This window comes from Pelodiscus sinensis, chromosome 26 (assembly GCF_049634645.1).
Source record: "Pelodiscus sinensis isolate JC-2024 chromosome 26, ASM4963464v1, whole genome shotgun sequence".
Classification (NCBI taxonomy): Eukaryota; Metazoa; Chordata; order Testudines; family Trionychidae; genus Pelodiscus; species Pelodiscus sinensis.
In genome coordinates this window covers 13,296,293-13,323,474 of record NC_134736.1, presented here as the reverse complement: position 1 = coordinate 13,323,474, position 27,182 = coordinate 13,296,293, and the positions used below count along the sequence as shown (strand labels likewise).

The 27,182-nt window shown below is 49.1% G+C and overlaps 1 protein-coding gene across 17 annotated transcripts in view; it reads right to left on the bottom strand.

Annotated features, from left to right (window-relative positions):
• Positions 1-2,271: 2,271 nt before the first annotated feature.
• The window catches only part of PKNOX2 (PBX/knotted 1 homeobox 2), a 339,410-nt gene continuing 314,499 nt past the window's right edge, over positions 2,272-27,182 (bottom strand). For all 17 annotated transcript variants that reach the window (XM_075909457.1, XM_075909455.1, XM_075909456.1 and 14 more), the window contains 3 exons: positions 11,309-11,385; positions 6,255-6,433; positions 2,272-2,785 (listed from right to left, as the gene is read on the bottom strand). In XM_075909457.1, coding sequence (XP_075765572.1) covers positions 2,553-2,785; positions 6,255-6,433; positions 11,309-11,385 — 489 coding nt within the window. In that variant the 3' untranslated portion in view covers positions 2,272-2,552. The remainder of the gene's footprint in view (positions 2,786-6,254; positions 6,434-11,308; positions 11,386-27,182) is intronic.

The window sequence follows — 27,182 nt, the reverse complement described above, 5'->3', positions numbered from 1 at the left end:
ATCCGCCCTCAGCCTCAGTAACGCCCCGGCGGTGGCCTTTGGAGGCCCCAGTGGTTTTGCAAAAGGTCACTCAGCCAGCATGACGTTGCTGCCCACGGGCTTGTCACTGAAATGGTTCTCCGACAAGTGGACTGGAAGTTCAGTCAATACAACATTATGGACACCACGATCATACTCACTTTTACCATTCGCTTCCATGGTGTGTGGAGAGAAGAAGAGACAGAGTCCAACCGATGTTCTGAGGTGGTCTCACGCTATTAAGGGGAATTTAATTCCTGCCTACTGTGTGAATACTAGACCTTTGTTGCCATTCCTGTGATTATATCCACAATCTGGTTATGCTAGTCAGGTCAGCAAATGCTTCTCATCTCAGGAACATTCCATCTGTGATTAGTTTTGCCAGTGTTTCATGAAACGGTTTCTTCCTCATTCAGTGAAGAAAACTGTTCTGGCTCCGCTGCGCTCTCCTGCTGTTAACCATGCCTATGGCTATGTCTACACTGCAGCTTCCTGTGTGGGTAGCCAGAAACACGCTCGCTCTCCTCAACCTATCGTGCTAAACATAGCAGTGTGCCTGAGGCAGCATGGCTGAGAGCTTAGGCTAGCTGTCTGAGGGTGTCTACACTAGGAAATTATTTCCAAAGAACTTAGTTATTGCGGGAGTTAGTATTTTGAAGTATTTCAAAATAGCGTGTCCCCGCTACAGGGAAGCTTTGAAAAGAGTCCGAGGCAGGGTCCCTTCATGTGGATGTGCTACCTTGACTGGAGTGCTCCATTTGCATTTCCTCTTGTGGAAGAGGAGCGTAGTGTAGATGTAGCCTTAGAGCCCCAGGAAGCACTGGGGAGTGATTACTTTGAATGACTCTGGGAAGTTGTTATTTTGAAAAGGCAGCAATGGAGCATCTGCAGGAGTGGCCCTAGACGAGTTGCCAGCAACTGGCGTCCTAGGCGAAATGCGCGATTGGCGCGCAATCGGCGCCCCTGCCTCCAAAGCCCTCAACGGTCGTTTATCTTGGTGCCCTAGGCAACCGCCTACTTCGCCTGTATTGACAGGCCGCCACTGAGCGTCCGCACTTCGGCTATTTCAAAATCACTCTTTTGAAACCAGCCTTATTTCCCATGGAAAGCAGGCGTACAGATTTCGAAGTAACAGGCGTGGTCGTGTGGACGCTCTGCTTGTTATTTGAAATAAGGGGAGTTATTTCAAAGTAACTCTCTAGTGAAAACCTGGGCTGAGTATGTACCAGCTGGGTCTGAGTGGATGCATGCTACAGTGTCTACACCAAGTCACTCCCCTTGCTAGCACAGCTCCACTGCTAGTTTTAGCACACTAACGTGGGCAGAGCTAACAAGTGTCTGTCTAGCCACACTGGGAAGCACGCGCCCAGCTGCAATGAAAACAGCCCAAATGAGCTTCTGATCTCAGGGCAGCTTTTGTTTTTGTTTCAGGCTCTGCGCACGAGCGGGCAGTTGGAGGGGATTCCAGATGAGAAAGTGAAGTGATGCAAGGGGCACTTGTATGTGTCACACTCTGGGGAGCAACTCCAGCTAGCTCTAGAAACGTTTTCTAGCCCAGAAATCCAGGAATTCTCACAGCCGGGAGACCAGAGATGGCTTCACTGTAACCTAGCAGACTATGAGGTGGCTTTCAGCATTCTGAAATCTGTTTCAGACAAGGCAAATTTAGCATTTCATCAAAACCTAAGAACGCCAATTATTTCCAGATCAGTTTCTCTGTATTTGTGAGAACAATAACATTGAAAGTTTCTAAGGTTTTGGTTCTTCTACAAAAGCTGCTCAGCTCACACGCTGGCGCTCAGTCATCAGCCTGATTTACACCAATGTGGATGTATGTCTCCCTTCTGCACGTCCTGGGCTTCTCACTCTGGCACAGGAAGAGATGGAAGTCGGAAGAGTTGAAATTCATTTAATCAGCACTAATCAGGAGTCTACGTGGCTCCAGCACTAAATTCGTTCAATGGTCACGTTTAAATTCTGCAAATTTGCAAACTCTGGTTTCCCTACAGTTAGATATTTATAATCATTACAATCTTTTACTTAAAAAAGCATCAATCCTTTTGCATTTATAAATCTTTCATAAAAGCAGTGAAAATGAAAACAGACCTGCCTCTCACCTGCATGTCAAAAAAGGCATTGCATGATAACATCCATCAACAACTCAGTCATACAGAAAACAGCTTACCCTAAAAACACTTTTTGTTCTTATCAAAAACAACAACAACAACAAAAGAAAAAACTGGCCACAATATGTGCCTTGTAAACATGTGTCCTTCATTTAAATAATAACCCTGCACATTCTCCTGGTCTCTTAATGTGCACTCGCACCTGTCCACACCTGCATGTATTGCAGGCAAGCAGGACTCTTTGCAAGGGTATCATTACTTGGTTTTGTCAGACATAATTTTTAAAGCGATGTGAGGGGCTTGTATGTCAAATTCCTCTAAAATGCCTGAGGCTGCTGATTTAGGTAGGCACACATCTTTCCCGGAGACATCTACTCTACCCTAAATCAGGGACCCTTCAATTCTGTGCTACTCCAGGGAGTCACTGTGCTCCAACCCAAGGTCACTGACGTTCGTTGTCTGGAGTTCCTCATTATCCTCCTCCAGTTCTTCTTCTTCCTCCTCCTCCTCCTCCATATCATCCTCCTCCTCATCTTCTGTTCCATCGAGTGAGTCGTCGTGAGCTGCCATCATGGCTTGCTGCATAGCAATGGTAGCAGTGTCGGAAGACAGGGACTGCAGGTTGTCCATGATTATGGAGCCTGAAATGAAAACAACACCTGAGATGAAGAATTACATTGGCACTCTTTAGCTTGCTGGCTCCGCACTGCACTGCCATGTGCCGTCATGCTGCTTTCCCACGCCTGCTGACTGGACAAGGCCTCCCGTTCAACACCAGATGCGAACACCCAACATCCGGTTTAACCTAACCCACTCTCACCCCGAATGGCAGCCGCACGCCTCGTGACTGCGGGAAACACAGCACAGGAGCTGAACTTTCAGTACAAGGTTTGAATCTGACGTGCGATGTGTGGGGGAACACCGCTATCATGCATGGAACCTGTATCCGGGGTCTAAGAGAGTTTTCCAACACTGGGCATTATTACTAGGCAGACTTTACAGCTGGGAAAACAGCGGCACAAGGGGGCAGAGGGGCAAATTTACAAACTTGCATGCATGCTGAAGCTGACGTTTTGCAATTCTGGAGATTTTAACGCTTTGTGGATGGATTTGCATATTTTCTCTATTTACATAAATGATATAAAATGTTCTAACGGTCAGATGGTGCCTGATAAAACTGCAGCCTGGAAGGAATGTTGGGAACATAGTTTCTTGAGACTCTGGCCTTGCTGCTCCTTGGCCAAGGGCTGGACAGGAAGGCAGTGGCTGGGTTTCTGCTACTGGCCCTTGATGGTGGCTGCCGCTTCCCTGCCTGGGAGGAGGATGAGGCTGCCACATGCCTAGCTAGCTGCTCCTTGCCTGACTTGGCCATGCTGCTCTTGCTGCCGATCCCTGATCCCAGCTCTGTCCAGGGAGAAGTGAGTCTAGTGACCCTCTAAGCAGAGCTCCACGTCTAAGCATGGAGCGCCCGCCTCGAGCCGTGGAGATGAAGCCGAGTGCACTTCTGCAGCTCGCCAGATTTATGCTCCTCAGAAGTGGCCACTCTGAAGGCAGCTGAAAGCAGAAGCCTTCTGGCTAAATCAAGAGTCATGACAGGGCTATGTGCACCTGACATCTGACAGTGCTGCTGAATCTCACCAGTGTGGCCTGTGCCTTCAGTGTTTGGTGCTCCCGAAGCCCCTTCGGCTGGAGTCAGTCTCTGCTGGGGGTGAGAGTCGAAGCGCTCCTTCTAGCCCTTGTGGCTGAGGAGAAAACCCTGACAACGCGACTCCAGAGCACCCGAAAGGCTCAGGAACCAGAGACCCTGACGTTTTATGAGTTAGCTAGTGAGTTAGCTAGCGTGTTTGTTTGAAAGGCCGCAGTTGTTCGCCAAGCTCATGATTTTGGGGGCCTGGGTTGTGATTTTCGAATGCTCAGGGTGATGATATGGTGCTTCACACCTCCAGCCCAAGAGACAAGGTTTCTGGGGTGCTGGTACCAGAGCTGCCATGGGCTGATGCTGTCTGCGAGGAGAACATAAGCTCTCAGGGACATGCCTCCGGCTGCTTGATTACATCAGGCCCTTCAGGCTGGTCCCAGGAAAGCGATGCCCTCACATCACCAGCTTGCTACTGCTTTACACCTCGTTAATGTTTCTCTTCTAAGCAACTTTAATGTTCCTTTTGTTGTACACATTTATACTTACCCACCACTGCAATATCTAGACCACATTTTACCTTGGTTACCACCAAAATAAGCCAGATCCTCAACTGGTGTAAATCAGCAGCGCTCCACTGACATCAACTGACCTGCACCATTTTACACCAGCTCAGGATCTGGCCCAATATCACCCCAAAACACTGAGCAAACACCTTGTGCCTCCACACCACAACTGGCCAAACACCTGTTATCGGAGAGATGGCAAAGAGCAACGTGTGTTACAAAAGCGGAACCGTGCACTGGGTGCATTGCCACCTGGTACAGTCTTGGGAGGAGTTGCACACATCAGTGCTGATAAAAAAATCTAAAAGTGATCCAAAAAGATTGGGAATATGGGCTGAAAATAATTCAGACTTGTCTTGGACAAGAGCATCCAGCACTCCTGGTGACACTAACCAGAAACAAAGAGAACAAAAATGAGGTTACAGGATCTTTCGAATAGGCTTTTCTTTGTGAAATAACCATGTCTAGACCACAATATCACTCTGAAATAGCATTTTTCGAAAAAACGCCATTACACAATTATGCAAATGAAGCACGGGAAATTCAAATCCTGGCTTCATTTGCAATTTTGATATGTCTAATTTACATCCCTCTTTCAAAAGAGGGACGTAGTCTAGACATAGCCAATGAGACAGGCTAATCCCCTAGCAATATCTACAGGGCGTTAATACTAAGGAGGAAGAGAAACGACTTAGGGTATGTCTACACTTGCAGACTAATTCGAAATAGGGCTGCAAATGTAGGCATTCGAAACTGCAAATCAAGCCCGGGATTTAAATAACCCGCGCTTGATTTGCATGTTCCCGTCCGGGAGCCATTGTTTGAAATTGACAAGCCCGGAATCACTTCCCGTGTCTACACTCGGCAGTGAAATGGGCGTTTTTCAAATTAGGCTGCAAGTGCAGACATACCCTTAGTGATATACAAGTGATTTGACTAGGAGATGCTGGATGAAATTCAGCCAGGGAAAAATTCGATTCAGCATCAGGAGACCCTTGTCAGTGAAAATGATTCCATGTAGAACTGTCTCTGTGCACATATTTAAAACCAGATGGGGCAGAATATGGGGAAACGCTGTGTCAGAAAGAAGTGCGCTCGGCTTCATTCTGCGGGTGGGTTCTTCTCGATAACGATCCCAAGCAGGGTGAGCTGATCTTTGTTCATTTTCATCATCTGAGTCAGATGCCACCTGGCTCCAGCCGGCCTTAAATGCGAATCAGTGTCCACTCAGTACGGATGCGCTATTTCAAAATAGCAAAAAGCTATTTTGAAATGCATTTTGTGTGTAGACGTGTTATTTCGAAAGAAGCTATTTTGAAATAACTATTTCAAAATTAGATATTTCGAAATAACACTGTAGTGTAGACATACCCAATGTTTCTAGCTTCACTGTTTCTCCAGCAGAGTTTTCCAGCCAGAAGGGGCATGACTAACTGATACAGGGTGCCCTGGAGTGTCCCCGGGACATGCAGAAATACAGTGAGAAACTGGATACAATTTAAGAAGACCTCAGACGTCTTCTCCCCAGAACAAGCATTTCTCCACAGAGACTACAAGCAATGTGTGTGAATGTACAACACGCCTGCTAACAGACAAGCATTCTTAATTACTGACCTTCGCTCCCACTGTATGCTTTTTATACACATAGGCTACCACTCTGTGCCGATGTAGCTTCTTATGCTGCAAAGCATCACATCTGGGGACAACACCCTCAGGTTTGGTGCAGTTTTCCTGTTCCTAAAATATTCTGCCTAGATAGTAACCTGCCTTCTTAAACCACCAGACCGGGTGCAATTCTAATACAAAATCCTTCCCAGTCACTTTCAGTTTTTGATGCTTTTCTGCTGTGACAAGACAATCACCCACCCAGACGTACTCTGACTTCACTCGTCCCTGCCCCGGTCTTACCGTCAGGATTGGTACCGGGATTGCCTCCTTGTTGCTGTAGCACTCCGGCTGCAATCGAGTTGGGCCAGAATCGTTGAGTAGGACGGTGCTGGGATTTGATCTTCTTGGCTTTGGGGGCTGGATCAGGATTGCTTGCATCTAGCATGGGCTGAAGAATGCGCCGTCGGGCATTGATAAACCTTCCCGGGGGGGAGGGGGGGGGGAAATAGGGAGACATTGCATTGCTGAAGGTTCACAATTACGGTGAGGTTTTAGAATAATATCTTCTTTCATTTACTGATAATGGGTAACAGTTTCAAAAGCATTTGTCTGTCTTAGGAGACCACCTTCCATTGACTAGCAATGAGGCTCCCAAGGGTTTAGGTATTGCTCAGCTCCATGGGGAACGCTTAGCCCTGACTTAGGCAGCTCAGTGTCACCTCGGATACATACTGTGTGCCTGGGGATAGGGAAATGCCAAAGAGAGATTTTCAGGGGCTGGCTGGCTGAGTGCGAAGTGCTCTACACCAGCCAGGAGGAAAACGGCCTGGAGAAGGGCAGGGAGAGGAAGGAGCCATTGGCGCATAAGCCGCTGACCTGGTGCACCTGGCTGATGGTCCAGAGACAGACAACACCCTCTGCTTGGGATTCTCAGCTGCAAACCTTCTTGGAGTTAGGCCCCCAAGGTAGCTAGCCCGTGCAGCCTCCACTGCCCCATAGCCTGGGCAGAGTACACCAACGTGCTACGTTCTAGCTGCCCTGGGTAGACCCTGCTGGTGCAAACCAAAAGCTACTTTGTGTGAATGCAGCTTTGTAATAGGACCACATTAATGCAAATGAGGTACCTTTTGTCAGCTATGAGACAGCCATAGTTTGGTGCATGCTGCATTTCACAGCCCTGTACTCCACCCTTCAGCAATATCGACAAGTCTTCTCTCTCCTGGCTATAATCCGTGCTTCGGACATTGGTTAGGCACCTAAACCCCTTTACAAATCTGCCCTAAAATGCCCAAGACACTTCTGAGAAGGAAACTGAGCTCCCAACCTGCTGCAGAGAGAAGTTATTGTGAAGTAAGCTAGGGTGTGATTTTAAAGCACAGTGGCTATTCTGCATGAATGGGCATTCTTATTCCACACCAACAGCACGTCTACACCACAGGGCAAACGTTGACTTAACCGACACAACTTCAGCTACAGCAACTGCGTAGCTGATGTCAAAATAGCTTCATTTGGCTTTTGGCGCTGTCTCCACAGCAGGAAGTGGAAGGAAGAGCACGCTTCCCTCAACTTCCCTTACTCATGAAATGAGGGCTGCAGGAGTCGGAGTAAGAAGTCCTCCAGCTCGACAGTATTTCAGAAGAACGGCTTGCTGTGTAGACGCCCACTCTGTTGTTTTGAAATAATGTCAGTTATTCCGCAATAACGGTGCTGTGCAGACGTGCCCTAAGAGTGCCTTTTCCTGCTAAATCCACTTCCGAAGTAGTGAAAGCTAAACAGAACAAAGGCAGCGCAGAATAAGAGTGGCCACAATGGGAGTTAGTGCAGAACAGCTGTTTGGCATTTGCTACTCTGGGATAGCGATTCGGAACTGTCTGCCTGTGTAGACAAGCCCTTATGTGCTTTTGAAAATGTTACCTTATTTCACAAGTAAGTAATTCCTTATAAGTTGAAGCAGTTTGCTATTAGCCACTGTAGAAAAATACAACTGTAATTATTGCATTATGAGGACTTTCACCAGCAGGGAGCACTGTGCGATTGCAAATGTATACCCGCTACCATGACGAGTTTACACGCTGTTACTAGCAATACTGGCCCTTGATTGACTTAATCATTGCTCCCTCTGAATGGCATCCTCCCATGTGTAATCATTCTACCGCTTGGTTCAATCCGGCATGACCGTGTGCTGCACATGACACGGCAGCAGGCGGATTGAGTTGGGGTTGGTCCTGCTCTCAGCAGGGGGCTGGACAAGGTGGCTGCTTCAGTTCTCTCCAACCCTAATCGTCTACGATTCTCTGCACGGAGTGACAGCAGCAACAAACGAACATAGAGCTTTGAACGTCCGGGACCGATGCTCCCCAGGTCCCAAATACTCCTCCGGCAACGTCCCTACGACTGCCCTGCTGCTCCGTCCACACATTCTGAGCTGAACTAAACAGCGAACACCCTCGGGAAAACAATCCCACTGCCCTAACGCCTTCTACGGCTACTCATTTGTCTGCAACTTCTCGACTGCCTGCCCTGCGACATGTGAGCCCAACAGCCCAAGGGCCAGACTGGTCAACGTCCGTAAGGATCTAATGAGGCAGATATGAACCCAGTGGGTTTTCAAAAACACCTGCGAACCCAGCTCCAAGCTGCCCTCAGTCTGGGCAGCTCCAGGCAAACTTTCTGGTTCTGGCCTCTCAAGCACAGTCTGTCTGGTTCCACTTCTGTGGTGTGGGGCCCAGAGGAGCTTGGAGTTAGGTGTCTATGTGCCTTGGAAATTAAAAGTTCTTGTTGGTTTCTTTTGATTGATAGGTTTTGAAAATCCCACTAAGTGCCTATCTGCCTTGTCAGGCACCTAAACACTTTACAAAATGTAGCCCTTGAGCTCCTAAGTCACATGGGCACTTTTAAAAAATTTACTTCTGGAAGCCTTTTCTAGGAACTAAAAGTTTCACTCAAGGATCAGTTCATCCCTGGTATACAGAGCCCTGCAAAGGTACAAAATTTGTATCCACACCCACATCTGTAGCCACAAACACGAGCTGCGGCTATCCACATCCATTTCTGCGGATGTGGATACCGCAGATAGAAAGCAAATATCCACAAATTTGCAGGGCTCGTCTGGTATAACTTCCTGGACGTCACACACCTACACCAGCGGCAAAGGTGGCCCAAGAAGTGACTTACATGAGGTGACACTGAAGGTTTGAGAGAGACAGACAAGAGTGGCACGAGAGAGTCTGTCATTGGACCAACTTCTCTTGAAGTTAGTTTTAAGGAGAGTGTGAGTTCACTTTTGTTTTACGCTGGTGCAGATCTGGAGTAACGACAGCGTAACTGGTGGCATTGCCGCAGCTGAACCACCTGGGTAGTGAAACCAATCTCAGAATGTGTCGGTGTCATAGCACTGATGTGATTTGTTGGAACTCAATCCAGCCCTAGTATGAATGGGTGCAATCCACAGGGGACTCGTGGTAGCACTGGGGAGGTCACCGCCCTCCGTATCCTGGGGTGCCCCCATGGGCCCTTCCTGTCCCTTTGAGCAGCCCTCCCTGCACCCCTCCCGCCCCCCACAGGTAGGTTTATACTTCCATTACCGTGAAAGGCAGCCCAGAGACACAGCCATGGCCAGGCTGCTTTTCAGTGTTCTCTGGCTCCCCCGTATTTCTGACTTTGGCTCTTCTCTCTCCTGGTAGTTTATGAGCAAATGTCATCTCGGGAGGCCCGATCCTGGCCCTAGGGAAGTCCTCGGAAGCCCTGCCAGACTGCAGGGAGGTCAGGCTTTGGTCCAGAAGATTTTTGGAAACTATTGTATCTTCTGGTTTCCCCATGAAGAGCCACTGTGTCCTGGCATTCCATTGCTGGTGTCTGGCATCAGAGCTGCCTGGCGTGAGACCATGGCCGTCTACACTGCAGGCTGGGGCAGCGGGGCTCCGACAGAGGCAGTAAAATGCAGTGCGATGTGATTATTAACCAGCCTAAGCTGCTAGCCAATCTGGAGGCTTTTACTGTGCGGTTAGCCAATTAGTTGATAGACTGATACTTGGTTAGCATGTCGCTGTGAGGACAATGTCTGTAACCGTCCCCCAAATGTTTAAATATGAATAGACCAGCAGACTTACCCAGCATTGCCTGGGCCGGAGACTGGTGGCCAGGGGGTATTCTCTACCCCCCAGCATGCCCCTACCCACCCAAGATGTTCCCTCCCCCTCAGGCACCCCTCTCAGGCCGTCCAGAGCCTGTCGCTCCCCCCAGGCCACCCCCCAACCTATCCACCCAGGGACAGTTCTCCCCCTCCAAATATCCCCCATCCTGCTCAGAGCCTGTTCTCTCCCTCCCTCCCTCCAGCCCACCTGTGGCTCTTTTGGGTAATGCCAATCACTAATTTGGCTCCTGCCCCACTGAGGTCTGCATATTGCTGGGCGAGGGGTAAGACTGTCTTGCTCCCGGACACATACTCACACCGGTTCTCCTGGAGCTAGCAGGGTAGCCATGGTGGCCCAAGGAGAAGCAGTGTGTGCCAAGTCCCTCCCTGCCTGCCCTCAGCATGCCTCTGCCACCACTGATGCTGCCAGGCCTACCCTGCTCTTTCTCCTCCTGCTCGCTCAGCAAGGAGTGTACCTGCACTGCCCTGGCTCAGGGTGGAGGCAGAGCCTGGGAGAGCTAGCGGGAGCGTGGGCGTGAGCAGAGACAGCGCCTCAGAGCTATAATTAGCTGAGTAACAAAGACAAGTGGAAAAGAGTGGCCCAGCTTTCGGGTAAACACGCCTATTAAATGAGAGTGTAAATGAACCGTTGGTCCCTGAGATTACACCTCCACTGTGCGATGCAGCTCTGCCCTGACCTCCAGCGCGTTGTTAGTCCGGTCTGTGGCCAGACAGCAAGATACCGTCTCCCCTCCCCTCCAGCAACGAAGGCACCTGACCAGAGAAGGGCACATCTGTGGTGGGCTGATGAGACGGGTGAACGCCATTCACATCTGGGCTGAGCCCACTTGGAGCCACAGCAGCCTTCTTGCATTGCCTTGGAGCACGACTGTAAATGGTTTGGAACCAATTTGTAGCGAGAAGCTTCTTTCTTTGTCCCTGTTCTGCTTAAGCATGAGGGGACACAAATTCATTCCTGTGTCTTCAGCCTAAGGACCAGCCTGAGCCTGTGAGGTGCCCAGGTTTGAATCTTCTCTTGTCCCTGGGAGCTACTTCACCTGACGCTACGCACAACCCTCAAAGGCACCGGGCTCGGGCTTGGATGCCAGCTCTATTCCGAGAGATGGCCGAGAAGGGAGCAAGACAATCAGCATCTTGCTACCCACGTGGTGAAAGTCACAGGCTAGGCAGGAAAATCCCATCGTCCCCATAGTTCACTCACCAGTTATTCACTTGCAAAAGTGTCAGGTTTGTCTGTGCTGCTATCTGCCTTTTCTCATCCTCTGTAGGGTAGGGGTGCTGCAAAGAGACAAACAGCATCATTACAGTGCATGGCCCAGAGGAAGCATTGCAGGCCAGTGGGTGAGGCTCAGCTGTCGTGATCTGAGTTTTGCCAGAACGGGCTCTATCCAGGGAGTCTCACCTCCATTCAGACTGGCTCAGCAGGGTGGCATTTTGGAGTGCTGCTTTCTTACAGCTGAACAGTCAGCTCCCCCCAAATGCTAACCCATTCCTCGGTCGGATGCTGCCCCTCTGATGAGGGGCACTAAACCCGCTCAGTGGCAGCACAGAAAAGCCAGGGCCTGGCACCTCACTGAAACTTTGCTCAGCTGGAAGCTGTCCACTTGCAAACCAGCCATGTGCATTCACCCCCTGCCACCAATGCACAGAAGCACCATGCGCATGTTACTGCGCTGCGGACGTTTAGAACAAACTCGCGGGAACTTTATCTGGGGTTATTATTCATTAAAGAACAGGAAAAGCTCTTGGTTTACCCCATCTGGCCTTCACTCAGGGGTGATAATGAGTGTTGGGGATTGCTGGGGCATTTCATTCACAGATATGACCTGAAACTAACTGGAAAACTCAAGAGTCAGCTCTCTTTGTGGTGACCGGACTGGAAGGACCTGTCACAGCCTTACTGTGGACATGTGTCTGCAGCAGGGATGAAAGGGACCTTTCTGTGTATGCTGCTTAGGGCCAGGCTGTGGTACCTGCCAAATTTGCACAGCGCACACAACTGGACAGTGACATCCGCAAACTGAGTGGTTAGATTTTCAGTCACCCGGTCTGGCTCAGGACCAAGCATATTTATGTCAGACAGTCTTTCCATTGATTTGAATGGGAGTACAATCAAGCCCCTCTGATTCTGTTTGTACCTACAAATCCAACTTCAGAGAGCAACATCTGTGTGCTTGTGTTGAGAGACCTGTTTGAAAATGTGGCTCTCCAAGGCCAGAAAGGACTACTGAGATCATCTAGACTGACTTCCTGCATGACACCGCCCAGAGTGTATCCCTGAAATATTTCTTAGAACACCCCCTTTTAGAAAAGCAGCCAGTCGTGTTTTAAACTTTTTCAGGGATGAGAAATCCACCACAATCCCTGGTTAATTGTTCTAGTGCAGGGGTCTCCAACCTTTTCAACCACGAGATCACTTTTTCAATATAAGTACAATGTAAGATCTACCTCAAACCCAAATACTCTTGCCCGGCTTCCTCCCTGGCCTTCTCTGAGGTCTCGCCCTGCTCACTCCATCCCCTCTTCCTTCCCCATCCTTTGGTCTGACCCAGTACGGCTGTTCTTATGTTCTTATAATCATAGAATCATGGAGCACATGACCTTTGAGGAGAGGCTGAGGGAGTTGGGTTTGTTCAGTCTGCAGAAGAGCAGAGTGAGGGGGGATTGGAGAGCAGCCGTCAACTTCCTGAAGGGAGGTTCCGAAGAGGCTGGAGAGAGGCTGTTCTCAGTGGGGGCAGATGGCAGAACAAGCAGCAATGGTCTCAAGTTTCAGGGGGGGAGGTCTAGGTTGGAGATTAGGAAAAACTATTTCCCTAGAAGGAGGGTGAAGCACTAGAATGGGAGGTGGGAGGCAGTGGAATCTTCATCCCTTATTAAATCTCTGTCTGGGATGATTTAGCTGGGATTGGTCCTGCTTTTAGCAGAGGGTTGGACTCGATGACTCCTGAGGTCTCTGCTGTCCCTGGGATTTTATGATTCTATGGCCTCTGCTTGTGGGATCCTGCAGGGACTGGGTCTGACACCAATGCTACTCACCATTCGTACCAATGTTCTGGAAGAAATGATAAAACGATTGTTGAAAAAATGTGCAGATAATACAAAGGTTGGTGGAGTGGTAAATAATATTGAGAAATGGTGGCTAGGCCATCTTGAAAATCTGGCCCCCAGCTGAACATACTGAACACTTGGAAATCTGCCGCTGTATGTCACGGCCAGAGTTTCTGCGGTGAATCAGAGAATAATGGCTGCACTGGGCCAAAGATGAAATGACGCCCTCTGGTATGTGGATGGCAGGGTGGCATACCTGATACAGCCAGGGAGGAAGAAACAGAGAGGCAATGAAGGAGACTATAGGCCTGCCATTGGGAGATCAACGTTTGTGAAGGGGAAAGGACCTGAAATTGAACACAGGGACCCTGCAATTACTGGGGAGGAAAATTATTGTCCTTTGACTGGCCTGAAGGTGGCAGAGCGGAATATGGGCCTACAGACGGTGACTCTCAAAATGCTAGTGAGAGCCTGGAAGAAGAGCAGGAACTGAAAGTGCCGACTGACGGACACCATGTGCACAATGGAACTGCTGAGCGCACAGAACCCTAACGTACGACACGCGGAGCGTGCCACGGGGAGAGGTGTTATGCCGCTCTCTGCTGTGTCCCGTTCTGGGACACGCTCAGCCGTCTGCTCTCCTCACAGCCACCTGCCTTTTTGCAAGGCAAGCTATGCAGCATGCTGTAGACTCTAGAGTGAGTGAATCAGTTCAGATTTGGCTTATAGCATGAGTTTCTATTGCGCATTTTGGGATCTTTGAAACTGCTATAAAGACTACACATCATTATTCCCTCTATCTCTCCCTATACACCCCATCTATCTATCTATCTATCTATCTATCTATCTATCTATCTATCTATCATTAGCCCCAACTCAGCAAATCAGTTGGTTATTTGCTTGCTTAAACTTTGGGACTCACTCAAGTGCTTTGCTGAATCAGGGCTGCAAAGTTGCACCAGAATTCTGCGCTTATCAACCGACTGTTGGCAATATATGGTAAAATAGGCGTAAGCAAAACCCATGTATTGAATTCTCTGTGGTGAAACAGTGGTGTATAATGGACAACAACAGAATTAAATTAAGAAAATGAAGAGTTAAGCTGAATATGAGAACAAATGCCCTGATGCTAATGGGGCAGAATAGGCTGTAAGCATAAAATCTTAGTCTAACTGTGACCTTCCCAGTCAAATAATAAAACCCTAATCCCAGAGTAATATGCTAATTGCCAGCTGAGCAGCAGGTAAGATGAGCACATAACGCACACACACGAGTTTCATGCCAGTTGCCCTATTGCCATCATAGACTAGCAGGTCCTGCTACAGCTTCGTATCATGTTACCGGTTGAACCTCTCTAGCTTGGCATCCTCTGGACCTCATTGCCCATAAGTCCATGTCCACAGACTTTACACCAAGCAGGCAATTTACCACGTGGCTCTCCCCCTCACCACAAACCCATTTCTATTTCTAACCACCAAATTCCCCATGACAATCTGTCCTCTTCCTAACAACTGGGTACTCCCATGTGAGAAAATCATAGAATCATAGAATCCTAGGGATGGAAGAGACCTCAGGAGTCATCAAGTCCAGCCCTCTGCCCAAAGCAGGATCAATCCCAACTCAATCCACCCACCCAGGGCTTTGTCAAGCTGCGACTTAAAAATCTAAAAAACTTTTAAAAAGATGTTATGACAACATCATGAAGCAGAGCTCCAACTAGGGGATCACTTCCATGTGCTCCAGCTTGCTGCTCTCCATCCGTGAGACTTTCAACCTCCTCAGCTGCACAGAACCTGCCAGGCTAGGGGTGGAACTACTTGCTTGGGTCCTGGAAAGTCTCTCTTAGCTCTCCCAGGTCACCCACTCGGTGTCAAGGGCCCAAACTCAGACTCTGCGGGCCCTGAGTTGCTTGCATGGAATGTGCACGTCACCCAGCCACAGTGAAGGTCATTCTACTTGTATTCAGGGTAATAAACTGGACAGCCCCCAGTGCACCCGCTACTGGACTTCTGCCTGTGCTATTCTTACGCCTGTGGGGCTTAGGGTTGTTTGTTTGGGGGGTTTCAGGCCGGGTGGGAAGTAAGTGACCCAGGCCTAGAGAATGTTTGCTAGGTGTATCTGACTCTCACATTCCCCCACTCACAGCTTCTGTTGACTAGCTTCTCACCGTGCGTCACTGCACCCTTGAAATACCTTCCTTCCCTCTGTGGCTTCTGTCCGTTTTGTAGAGCTTGTTAACTGTTGCTTGGCTAAGATGTCTGCCTTGCACCTTTCTAACCCTCTAGGCTTTGTCCACGCTGAAGTAAGCTGCACTGAGCACAGTTTGCCCAGGGTGGAATGTCTAAATAGGGGGTTGCACTGGGGCAGGGTATTTATGCCAGAGGTCTGAGCAAGGGCAGCACATCTACACTGGGGCTTAGAATCCCAGAATCCCAGGGCTGGCAGAGACCTCAGGAGGCATCAAGTCCAGCCCCCTGCCCAAAGCAGGACCATCCCCAACTCAATCATCCCAGCCAGGGCTTGGTCAAGCTGGGACTTAAAACACCTCTAGGGATGGAGATTCCCCCCCCCCCCCCGCCAGGAAACCCATCCCAGTGCTTCACCACCCTCCTAGTGAAATCGTTTTTCCTAATGTCCAACCTGGACCTCTCCCACCACAACCTGAGCCTATTGCTCCTCATTCTACCATCTGTCACTACTGAGAACAGCCTCTCTCCATCCTCTTTGGAACCTCCCTTCAGGAAGTTGCAGGCTGCTCTCAAATCCCCCCTCACTCTTCTCTTCTGCAGACTAAACAAACCCAAATCCCTCAGCCTCTCCTCGTAGGTCAAGTGCTCCAGCCTCCTAACCATTTTAGTTGCCCCACACTGGACCCTCTCCCATGCGTCCACATCCTTTCTGTAGTGGGGGGGCCCAGAACTAGACACAGTACTCCAGATGTGGCCTCACTAGTGCTGAATAAAGGGGAATAATCACTTTTCTAGATCTGCTGGCAATGCTCCTCCTCATGCACATGTCGTTAACCTTCTTCGCTACAAGGGCACACTGTTGACTCATATCCAGCTTCTCATCCACTGTAATCCCCAGGTCCTTTTCTGCCAAATTACTATTTAGCCAGTCGGTCCCCAGCCTGTACCAATGCTTGGGATTCTTCCGTCCCAAGAGCAGGATTCTGCACTTGTCCTTGTTGAACCTCATCAGATTTCTTTTGGTCCAATCCTCTACTCTGTGTAGGTCACTCAGGACCCTATCCCTGCCCTCCAATGTATCTACCTCTCCATCTAGTTTAGTGTCATCCGCAAACTTGCTGAGGGTGTAATCCATCCCCTTATCTAGGTCATTAATGAAGATGTTGAACAAAACCAGCCCTATAACCAATCCTTGGGGCACTCTGCTTGAAACCAACTGCCAACCTGACATTGAGCCGTTGATCACTACCCATTGGGCCCGACAGTCTAGCCAGCTTTCTATCCACCTTACAGTCCACCTCCTTCCCATACTGCGGAAACCAGCAGACCAGGGAGACGGGGAGCAAAGCCTCTGAGGATGCCGGCAGCGGGACAGCCGCGGTGCGTCTGGGCTGTCCGCTGCCCGCGTTCTCCGCGGCTTTGCTGCCCGTCTCCCTGGTCTGCTGGAAACCAGCAGACCAGGGAGACGGGCAGCAAATCCTGTTCATAACATAACATGACATAAGTCGGATCCGCGTAACTCGGGGACTGCCTGTACTTCAGCTTTTCCCACATCATCTAACACTAGGTTACCTCCCTCATCCAGTAAGGGTCCGACACCCTCTCTGATCACCCTCTTATTGCTAACATGCCTGTAGAAACCTTTCTTGTTGCCCTTCACATCCTTTGCTAGCTGCAATTCCAATTGCATTTTCACCTTCCTCATAACTCCCCTGCATTCTTGAGCCATATATTTCTACTCCTCCCTAGTCATCTGTCCAAGTTTCATTTCTTATAAGCTTCCTTTTTGTGTTTAAGCTCACCAAGGATGTCCCCAGTAAGCCAATCTGATCGCCTACCATATTTGCTTTTCTTACTGCGCATTGGGATGGTTTGTTCCTGCACCTTCAATAAGGCTTCCTTAAAATACTGCCAGCTCCCTGGACTCCTTTCCCCTTCATGTTAGCATCCCAGGGGATCCTGCCCATCAGTTCTCTGAGGGAGTCAAAGTCTGCTCTTCTGAAGTCCAGGGTGTGTATTTTGCTTCTCTCCTTTCTTCCTTTGGTCAGGATCCTGAAATCTACCATCTCAAGATCCCTGCTTCCCAGGTTGTCATCCACTTCTACTTCCCCATCTCGTTCCTCCCTGTTTATGAGCAGCAGGTCAGGCTGTGCATAGCCCCTCGTTGGTTCCTTCAGCACTTGTACCAGGAAGTTATCTCCAACATTCTCAAAAAACTTCCTGGATTGTCTGTGTACTGCTGTATTGGTCTCCCCGCAGATGTCAGGGTGATTAAAGTCCCCCATGAGAACCAGGGCCTGCGATCTGGAAGCTTCTCTCATTTGTCTGAAGAAAGTTTCGTCTGCCTCATCTACCTGATCCGGTCTATAACAGACACCAACCACTTGTACTGGGAGGTTTCTATATTGATTTTACTACAATGGCTGCAAATCCCAATCGGCTAGGAGTTCTAGCACAGGATCTAGAGCACCTGATTATCAGCCAGGCAATCTCAAAGGCACTTGAACTTGGGTTTCGATAATGGGTAGCTATGCCCAAAGGGGATCTTTGCCCCTTTCTGGGGTCTACGGGTTCTGGGTGGCAGTGGGACACTGGTGTTCTTTTTATCAATCATATCTGCAAGGTCGTTGTACCTGACTGGAATTAAGTCACCCCCCCGATTGCCCCCAGCCTCAGCCATGGAGTGCCAGGAGGTCGGTGCGGTCAGAGTGCCTTTTGCCCCAGCTCTGGAGTGCTCGGTGGGCAGCGCAGCTGGAATGCCCCCAGCCCGGGGCAAGTGGGTGATACAGCGGGAGAGCCACCTTCCCCAGCACACCGGGCAGGCTGCACAGATAGAGACCTGCCAGTCCCAGAGTGCTGGGAGTGTGGCATAGTCCCCATGCTCTCAGCGCCGGGCTGATGGGTGGCACTAGCACAGCCATAGGCCTCGTATGTACCAGCCCCATTCTGCCTGTCCCGGCTTCTCGCCAACAGAAGAGCAGGAAGGGAAATAAAGGAGGCAAGAGGAGGCCTGCGGACATAGTGAGGGTAGGGCCGTGCCAGGCTGTTTGGAGAGGCACAGCTGTCACCAGCCTGTGCTATCTACTTCTCAAGGCTATGCCATAAGAAGTGGCAGGAAAGCATACTGCCATCGACTGCCTCCGCCAGCTCTGGAACAAGAGAGCTCCAGATGGGCCATTGGCTGGCTTGGAGCAAGGCCAAATCCTTAAAGTTATGGGCTACCCCAGAGTCGGTCAGCACACGTGGGCGCAGCTTGCTCTGGGTGGGGCTGGGACCCAAAGCAGGAGGGGACTTCTGCAGGAGCAGCTGGCAGTGGTCCACCGGCACAGGGGCACATGTCAGCAACTGAGGGGATCCTGAATTCCATGTTATGGCCAGCTGTGATCCCGCTGCTGTGGCTGGACAGGGTGGTTTCCCAGCTGCACATCGAGGCTTGGCTTGTGGAGGCACCGTGAGGCCAAAGGGCCACCTTCTCTGCCGGCCATTTCAGCAACAGCACTTCTGTGCTTGGAGGCCCCTCCTGGTGAGTCTGATCTGCACAGGCTCTGGTCCCAAGCTGGGCAAAGAGGGTGTGTGGTGGCCCTTGGCACTAGGCTGGGTATGGGTGGAGTCCTGTCTCTTCCCAAGGCAATGCTCTGGCCGCTGACCCTTGATTCTTATGCAGAGCTCGATGCAGGATGTCATCTTAGCATAAGGAAATATTGTGAGAGGAACTGGAGGGTCATGTTGGTGATGTGGACTCAGTTCGGATGAGAAGGAGGGGATGAACTCCGCAACGTGGCTAAGTATCAAGCCGGCCCAGGAGAGGTGACATCCAGTCCACACCGTTTCCCGATAGGAGACTGATAACCACACGCGTCTTTGTCCATTTGGGGGCACGGATGACTGCAGTAGCAGCAGCAGGGAGTGGCACAGGTTAATAAACACTTGCAGCTTGTGGCAGTCACCACTGAATTGCTCTGGCGTGGGAATTAGCATGCCCAAGGGACCCAGAGGCATCTGGACCTGAGCTTGCAGGGAGGCATTCTCTGTCTGCAGATGGGCAATTTGGTTGAGGAAGTTCTGGAGTAAAGACCTTCTTTGGGGCCACCACAGCCAGGTTGCGCCTTCCAGACCCCAGAAATCTGAGGTATTTATGTTTCTAAAATGTCAGTCTCCAAGTTCCAGGCGGTAAGGCCTGGCGTTGGAATGATGGTTGAGAATCGGTATCAAGAATTAAAGCCAAACGTAGACTCAGGACCAAGCTAAGAACAGTGCTGAAAGCAGGGTTCAGGGACTGGCCATGTTCAGAATATACAGACCAGCCTGATCGGGGTCATAGTCAGAGTTTAGAAACAGGCTGAAGCTGGGTTAGAGCCAGTCCAAGGGTCTGGGATCAAGAAACAGGTGCAGGACTGGAGCCCCTAATCCATGCTCTGCCCAAGACAGGCCGGTGCAGCATACCGGAGGGATAAGTCACTGCAAGCTTTGCCTAAGAGATGTTCATGTCACTCTCCTAGAGTCATTGTAGCTGCTGAGTGGACAGCCCTGGGCCAGTTGGGGGTTTGGCTCACCGAGGGCTGTGCCATGCAGGTGTTCACTTCCCGCTCTGCAGAACTACGATTCTTGCCCAAATGTGCAGGACACAATGGGTGGGTTTGCAACGATGCATTTCCCAGTGGCAGTGGCATCAGACGGCACACATATTCCTATTGTGACGACAGCCTACCATGCCCCAGAGTACATCGACAGAAAGTGTTACTGGCTGTGGTCATGCCAGCCTCGGTGGATCTTCAGGGACACTTCACTGACATCAGTGTGGTCTGGTCAGGGAAGTCGCAGCACCTTTAAATACACAGGGTTGTTCAGACATTCCTTCCCAGCTAACAACTTGTCATTGGCAATGATGAAATGTCAACAGTGACACTGGGGGACCCAGCTCTTCTGACCTACTAAGCCATACACTGGCCACCTCGACAGTCCTTGGGAAAGATTTGACCAGCTCAGGAAGTGCAGAATGGCAGCTGAATGTGCTTTTGGTAGAGTGTGGGGACTTTGGTGCTGTTTACTCACTAGTTTGAGTCTCAGAAAAATCTCCCCATGATTACAGCTGCGTGTTGCGTCCTGCATAGTATCTATGAGTCAAGGATGTTAAAGCTGCATCAGATTGGAAGAGGAGACATCTCTGCTGATTTCAAAGAGCCAGACTCAAGGCCCATCGCAAGAGACCAGTGTAAGCTATGCAGTTGAGTGTAGAGAATCAACAAGTATAGTGCTTTGGCCGCGTGACAGGGCATCCCAAGGACAAAACCAAGAAAAGCTGCAGACCGTGGAGGACGATCCGAGAGTCAGCGGGAACGCGTGTAATCAAGAGTCCTGAGCCAACAATAACAACATCTGCCTGAGTCAACGACCTTCGAGAATGCTGTGTTTGGGACTGTGAAAAAAGCACAGTTTGTGAAAAGCAGGATGTAGACTTTTGGGAAGTCGAGAGGGTAAAAAGATAGTTGTAATATTGCAATAAAATGATTTCGTGCTTGCACCGGCTGGAGTCCGTGCCTTCATATACCACAGTTGAGGACATCTTTTAAAGAGCACTTTTACAGTTCAGCCACAGTAGTGTTCAGTGCTCGAGGGCTTGAAAATTTGAGTGTAATTCTTGCCATACATTCAGCAATATGACCGTGCATTTTCCTTAAGCTATGAACTATGTCAGTGTACATTTACATGTAGCGTTTGCTTTGGCTGATGCTAAGCATTCTGCAATATCTGTTGTGAACTAATAAAGATCATTTGATTTTCCAGAAACACAATTTTTTGGAGTGGGAAAAAACAGTGTAGAAAAGTAATGTGCAAAAAATCTCATAGACAATGTTATCCAATCTTATAAATTAACAGTGTGAAAATGTAAAAGTAGAGAAGAAGTGAACATATATGTCCATTTGAGTGCACAAATGTAGTTCATTGTGGCTACACATACACAAGCCATGGTTCTCACAGTTAATACGTGTGAAGCTGCAGTTTTCATTTCTACCCTATGGCATGCACTGGCAGGGGTACGCATGCATTCCATGTTGCCATGTGAGATGTTGCAGGAAGCAGGCAATCATGTAGTTCTTCAAGAACATCACAAGATGGGAAGTCTGGCATTCCAAAGGACCTGTAGGTAAACAGGGTCTGTATCATTTGGGTTCACTGCCTGAGAAATCTCACTATGTCCTGGTATAATTCCCTCTCCATGTCCTGTCGGGATGCCTGGGGATTTTTCCTGTCCTCTCTCTTTCCCCATACTGTTGGTATTGGCCCTCCATGCATAGTGACTGCAGTCTGATTTCTTGCAGGATTTCACAGAACTTTCCACCCTTGTCTTCTTCTTTCACTTCAGGCTTGGAGAGGGCACCCTGCAAGGCTGCTATGCCAGATGCTGCTGGTAAACACAAACAGATGTACTATTGTACTGACAAGCCCAACGTCAAGGGAAAGATAAATTTCAAAACTTCCTTCCCTTCTTCCCATAAACATTTGTAATGAGAAATGCTCATTGCCCCTTTGGCTTTACAGCACCTCAGCGCATCAACCCTCAAACCCAGCCATGGTGAGTATGGACCATTGACATTGAGTGGTGGAAGGGAAGAATTTTCTGTTGCATGATACTGTACAATTTTGATGCCTATTCTAGGGGTCTGAGCGCAGGGCACTGACATTAACTAATGGCACTGTTTTCCACGGGGGGTGGGGGTGGTATCTGATATCTCACTACTCGTGTTCCAAGGCTGCCAGGGTCCAGGCATCCAAGCCCATTTACTGCAATGTCATCAGCGGAACTCATTGTGGATAGATGTGGGAAAGTGTCCAAATTGGGGAGGAAGCAATAAGGCAGCCAGTCCTCCGGTCTCTTTGATGGAGAGGATGCTATCAGCAATTCATTGAGATCTCTCCGAGGAAAACCCAGCATCCCTCTTAACAATGCTCCTGCTCTGAATGCCCCTCTGCTTCTTAGCCCAAGTGGAGGAATGCAAAGCAGGCACCACCTCTGCCTCTGCTGGTTGTGCCATTCTCTCCTTGTCGGAGTAAGACAGTGAAAAGCTGACACCTTTCTCTCGTTCCCTTGGAGAACAGCCAGGTGCCGTCTTTAACTTTAAACACTGTAAGGCAAAGTGCATGCAAGCACTTACACAAGCTCCCTCCCCTTCACCAGGCCCATCTATGCTTGCCTGGAGTGACCGGCTGGATTGTGGTGGAGTCTCCAAACCGTCCTGGTTCGTGGCGCAGTTATCACATCTCCCGCCTCCCACGCCTCGATGTTCACAGAAGGGTTCTCTGTCTTGAGTTGCAAAGGACGTGGTGGGTGGGTGCTGGGGAGGTCTCCAGCAAGCGTGGCATGCAGGTCCTTGTAGAACTGAAGGGCCAGATCCATTGCTGTGCTGCCTGGCTTCGAGGTATTCTTGGCAAAACTCCTTATCTTTCACGTGGCGTCGCTGCTGATTCCCGCCTGCATCCTCCATGCAATCTGCTGATGGATGCCCACACTTCCACAGCTGCCCTGCCGCTGTGCTTGCACACCCTGTGCTCCGTGCCGGCCCTGTCAACTATGAGCAGGGTGGTGTGGAGTGCAGGGAGATGGCATGGTTGCTTGGATAGTTGCACACAACAAAGGTGAGCTGCTCGACGTGCTTTCCAAGGTGAGCAATCCACAAAATGCATTTCTAAACTACACCGAGGCTTTTAAAGGGAGTGACTGGGGAGTGACCTCAGATCTCTGACTCCTGGGCCCTGGGTTTTCAAATTGTGCCCAGAGTGGTCACTGTCAGAACAAGTGGGACATCGTGTGGCAGAGGCCAGTCAATCTAGGTTATGCAGCATTTCTACTCTCACTTGGTGGTAGGCCGTGGCTTTGTGCCTCTCCGGGAGGGGGTTTCACTTTGTCACTGCAAGCAGGGTACTTAACTTTGGCCAGAGACACATCTGAGTGTATTCAGATGCACAAAGGCTGCGTCTAGACTGGCAAGTTTTTCCACAAAAGCAGCAGCTTTTGCAGAAAAACTTGCCAGCTGTCTACACTGGCAGCTTGAATTTGCGCAAGAACACTGACGATCTAATGTAAGATTGTCAGTGGTCTTGCGCAAATACTATTCTGCTCCCGTTCAGGAAAAAGCCCTCTTGTGCAAATGTATTTGCGCAAGAGAGCCAGTGTAGACAGCTAAAAACTGTTTTGCGCAAAAAAGCCCTGACGGCGAAAATGGCGATCGGGGCTTTCTTGTGCAAAACTGCGTCTAGATTGGCATGGACGCTTTTCCGCAAAAAGTGCTTTTGCGCAAAAGCGTCCATGCCAATCTAGACGCTCTTTTCTGCAAATGCTTTTAACGGAAAAACTTTTCCGTTAAAGGCATTTGCGGAAAATCATGGCAGTCTAGACGTAGCCAAATAGTTTGATGCAAGGCAACTTACACCAACCTAATGCAGACCAGGCTTTATGGACTCAAGTTGTTTCAGTGATTTCTTGGGCACCTAAAAGTTAGCTGTGATACTGAGCATTATGCTGCCTGTGCCCTGTTGTGGGTCTGGTATAAATCTGCAGTGATAGGCTGGGTTCCCTGTCTTTGGCCCTCATTGGCTACTTGAGCCTGTTTTCCCACTGTAAAACTAGGACTGTAATTAACAGCCACCCAGCTATCTATACATTGCTTAATTACCGTTGTCTGAGGGCAGAGGTGTGAGTTGGCCATGTGACCTTGAATGATTTCTTACAGTGTGTGTTCTCTATTCATGCTAAACAATCTGTTCCACCTTGCATTAGCTGTGATGCTCGGAGTACCAGTCCTAGACCTGAAGAAGAGCTTTGTGTAAGCTTGAAAGCTTGTCTCTTCCACCCAACAGAAGTTGGTCCAGAAAAAGACCAACCTAACCTAACCTAACCTTGGCAAAACCTTGTTGTATCTGACGAACTGGGTCTTTCCCCATGAAAGCTTATGCTCCAATACATCTGTTAGTCTATAAGGTGCTACAGGACTCTTTGTCGCTCTAACCTAACCTGTCTCTCTAATAACCTGAGACTCACACTGCTACAGCACCTCTGCAAACAACAAAAGATAAGGTTTTATATTTATAAGCATTTTATGTTTATCACAATGTGTTTTTCTCCACTGGAACACAGGCTAAATGGAAAGCTAGTTTAGGGGAAGATATTCCCAGGAAATGGTTTAGCTGAATGACACGAAATGCAATGACTGTTCCTTAACTGGAACATTATTAGCATTAACGTAGCTAGTGCCAAGTAGTTTAATGGTGATTAACCAGGTGCTAAATAGGTTCCACATTCTAAACTCTGATCCTTAAACATACAAATTACATAATAAGTGTTAAGGGGTATATTTCCTGAGAACTAAGGCTTCAGTCAAGGGCAACTAGTTTCCAGGAGCCTTGGGGTATGTCTACATTGGACCTGGAGGCGTAATTTCCAGCTTTGATCAAGCTAGCAACACGCATGGTAGGATGGGCTAGTCACCTGAGTACAATCCTGTCCAAGATCCTAGATATGCACTTGGGGCAGCTAGCTCGTCCCCCTGCCTGTACCACGGCAGCTACACTTTTTTTTAGCACATTAGCTCTATCAAAGCTAGCACACAGCTGTTACCCAAGCTGGAAATTACAGCTCTAGCTGCAGTGGAGATGTACTCAGTCGCAAGGATGGCACGATTCCAACATGCTAAGCCAAACAGTTCCAGATTATATATATATATTGGACATATATTTTTGTTAGTCTCTAAGGTGCCACAGGACGACTCGTTTTCAAAGTTACAAACTAACATGGCTCCCTCCAGAGATGTTTAGTTCCAGACTATGGAATTGACATGCCGAACTGTATTTCTGGCAAGCTAGAAGAGCTGCAAAGCCCTTTTCTCACTTCTCTCTGTATGCCTCTTTTAGCTAACACATGAAATAAAATAGAGCAGAAATTGTAGAAAGCTAAGAAATTCCACCCAAAAGGGCCAGCGAGAGAGTTTTAAGTGGCACAGTTAATCACAAGTCAAGAAAAGCCAGAACTAAGGTTGCCCATGAAACGCTTACTCATACAGTCTTCCATTTTAAATGACCATGGAGTATTGCTCAAATAATATAATAAAATAGCCTATTGCTTTCCTCACAGCCTTAGATGTGCACACATGTTGAAACATGTTTGTGTTATTCAGATATATACTGATTGCGTCTGGGCTTTGAAGTTCCTTGCTGGGGGCCACAAGGCCTTACTACGAACTGCCCCAAGAAGCAACGAACTGAGGAGAAAAGAGCAGCTAAAGTGAGTCCTCCAAGCTTGCAGACATCTCCAGAACAATCTACCAAACTATTTTGGAAACCACAAAGACCTGCTCCTCCAAGGGTAGAAGGGCTAGCAATAGAGAATCAGGGCCCTGGTGGCCAAAATACAAGGAAGCTATCTAGCATTACCACTTCAGTTATGGGCTGAGACCAGAGAAACAACAAAAGCTAAAGGAACCTGAGGAATAGCGAGAGTTTATTTTTGGCTCCATTCACCATAGCTAGATATATGGGGACAGAGAGAACCTAAGCATCGTAACCATGAGACAGGGAGGCAGGGGGGAAGAGGCCCGGGGAACAAGCAGAAACTAAGGGTATGTCTACACTGCCACCCTTGTTCGAACTAGGGTGGCTAATGTAGGCATTCGAACTTGCAAATGAAGCCCAGGATTTAAATATCCCAGGCTTTATTTGCATGTTCCTGGGCGCCACCATTTTTAAATGCCCCGTAGTTCGAACTACCTGCCCGCGGCTACACGCGGCATGGACTGGATAGTTTGAATTAAAGCTCCTAATTCGAACTACCGTTATTCCGCATTGTAGGAGGCGTAATGGTAGTTTGAATTAGGAGCTTCAATTCGAACTACCTAGTCCGTGCCGCGTGTAGCCGCGGGCAGGTAGTTCAAACTACGGGGCATTTAAAAATGGCGGCGCCCGGAAACATGCAAATAAAGCCTGGGATATTTAAATCTCGGGCTTCATTTGCAAGTTCGAATGCCTACATTAGCCACTCTAGTTCGAACGAGGGTGGCAGTGTAGACAGACCCTTACTGAGTCAAATAGTACATGGCTGCTGTTTAAAGGGTCCCTAGATTGGAACCTGGAGCAATACCTGGGCCTGGGTTCCCCTACTGGACACGGGTAGTGACCTAACCCACAGGAAGAGAAAGCAGCTTTTTGGGAGACTGAACCACGTACAGAATTTTAAGGACTCTGTGGCAAGGCTGACAGACTGTTTATTTATTTGACTCTTCAATACCCTGGGCGTATTTGTGACTTGGCTGGAGGGCCAGGCCACTGAAGACTCAGCCAGGGCATCCAGCAGCTTGCAGAGGACACCAGGGCTATATCTAGACTGCATCCCTCTGTCGACAGAGGGAGGAAAATGAAGCACATCGAAATTGCTAATGAAGCCGGGATTTACATATCCTGTGCTTCATTAGCATAAACATGGCCACCGCTTTTTTTTCGACACAGAGTTTTGTCGACAAAAACTGGCAGTCTAGACACGGATCTGTCGACAGTAAACCCTTTTTCGACAGATCCTGCATTCCTCAAAAAAATGAGGATATTTAAATCCCGGCTTCATTAGCAATTTCGATGTGCTTCATTTGCATCTTTCTGTCGACAGAGGGATGCAGTCTAGACGTAGCCCAGGAATAAGAAAAATACCACACCCTGCCGGTCAGAAGAGATTCAGAGGTGTTTGGCCCTGTTATACCCACATAGGCCCCCATCCTGCCAACACACGTGTGGCACCACTGAATTCGGAGAACCAGACAGGCATGTAGAGGGATTTTCACAGGCGCTAAAGGATCTGAA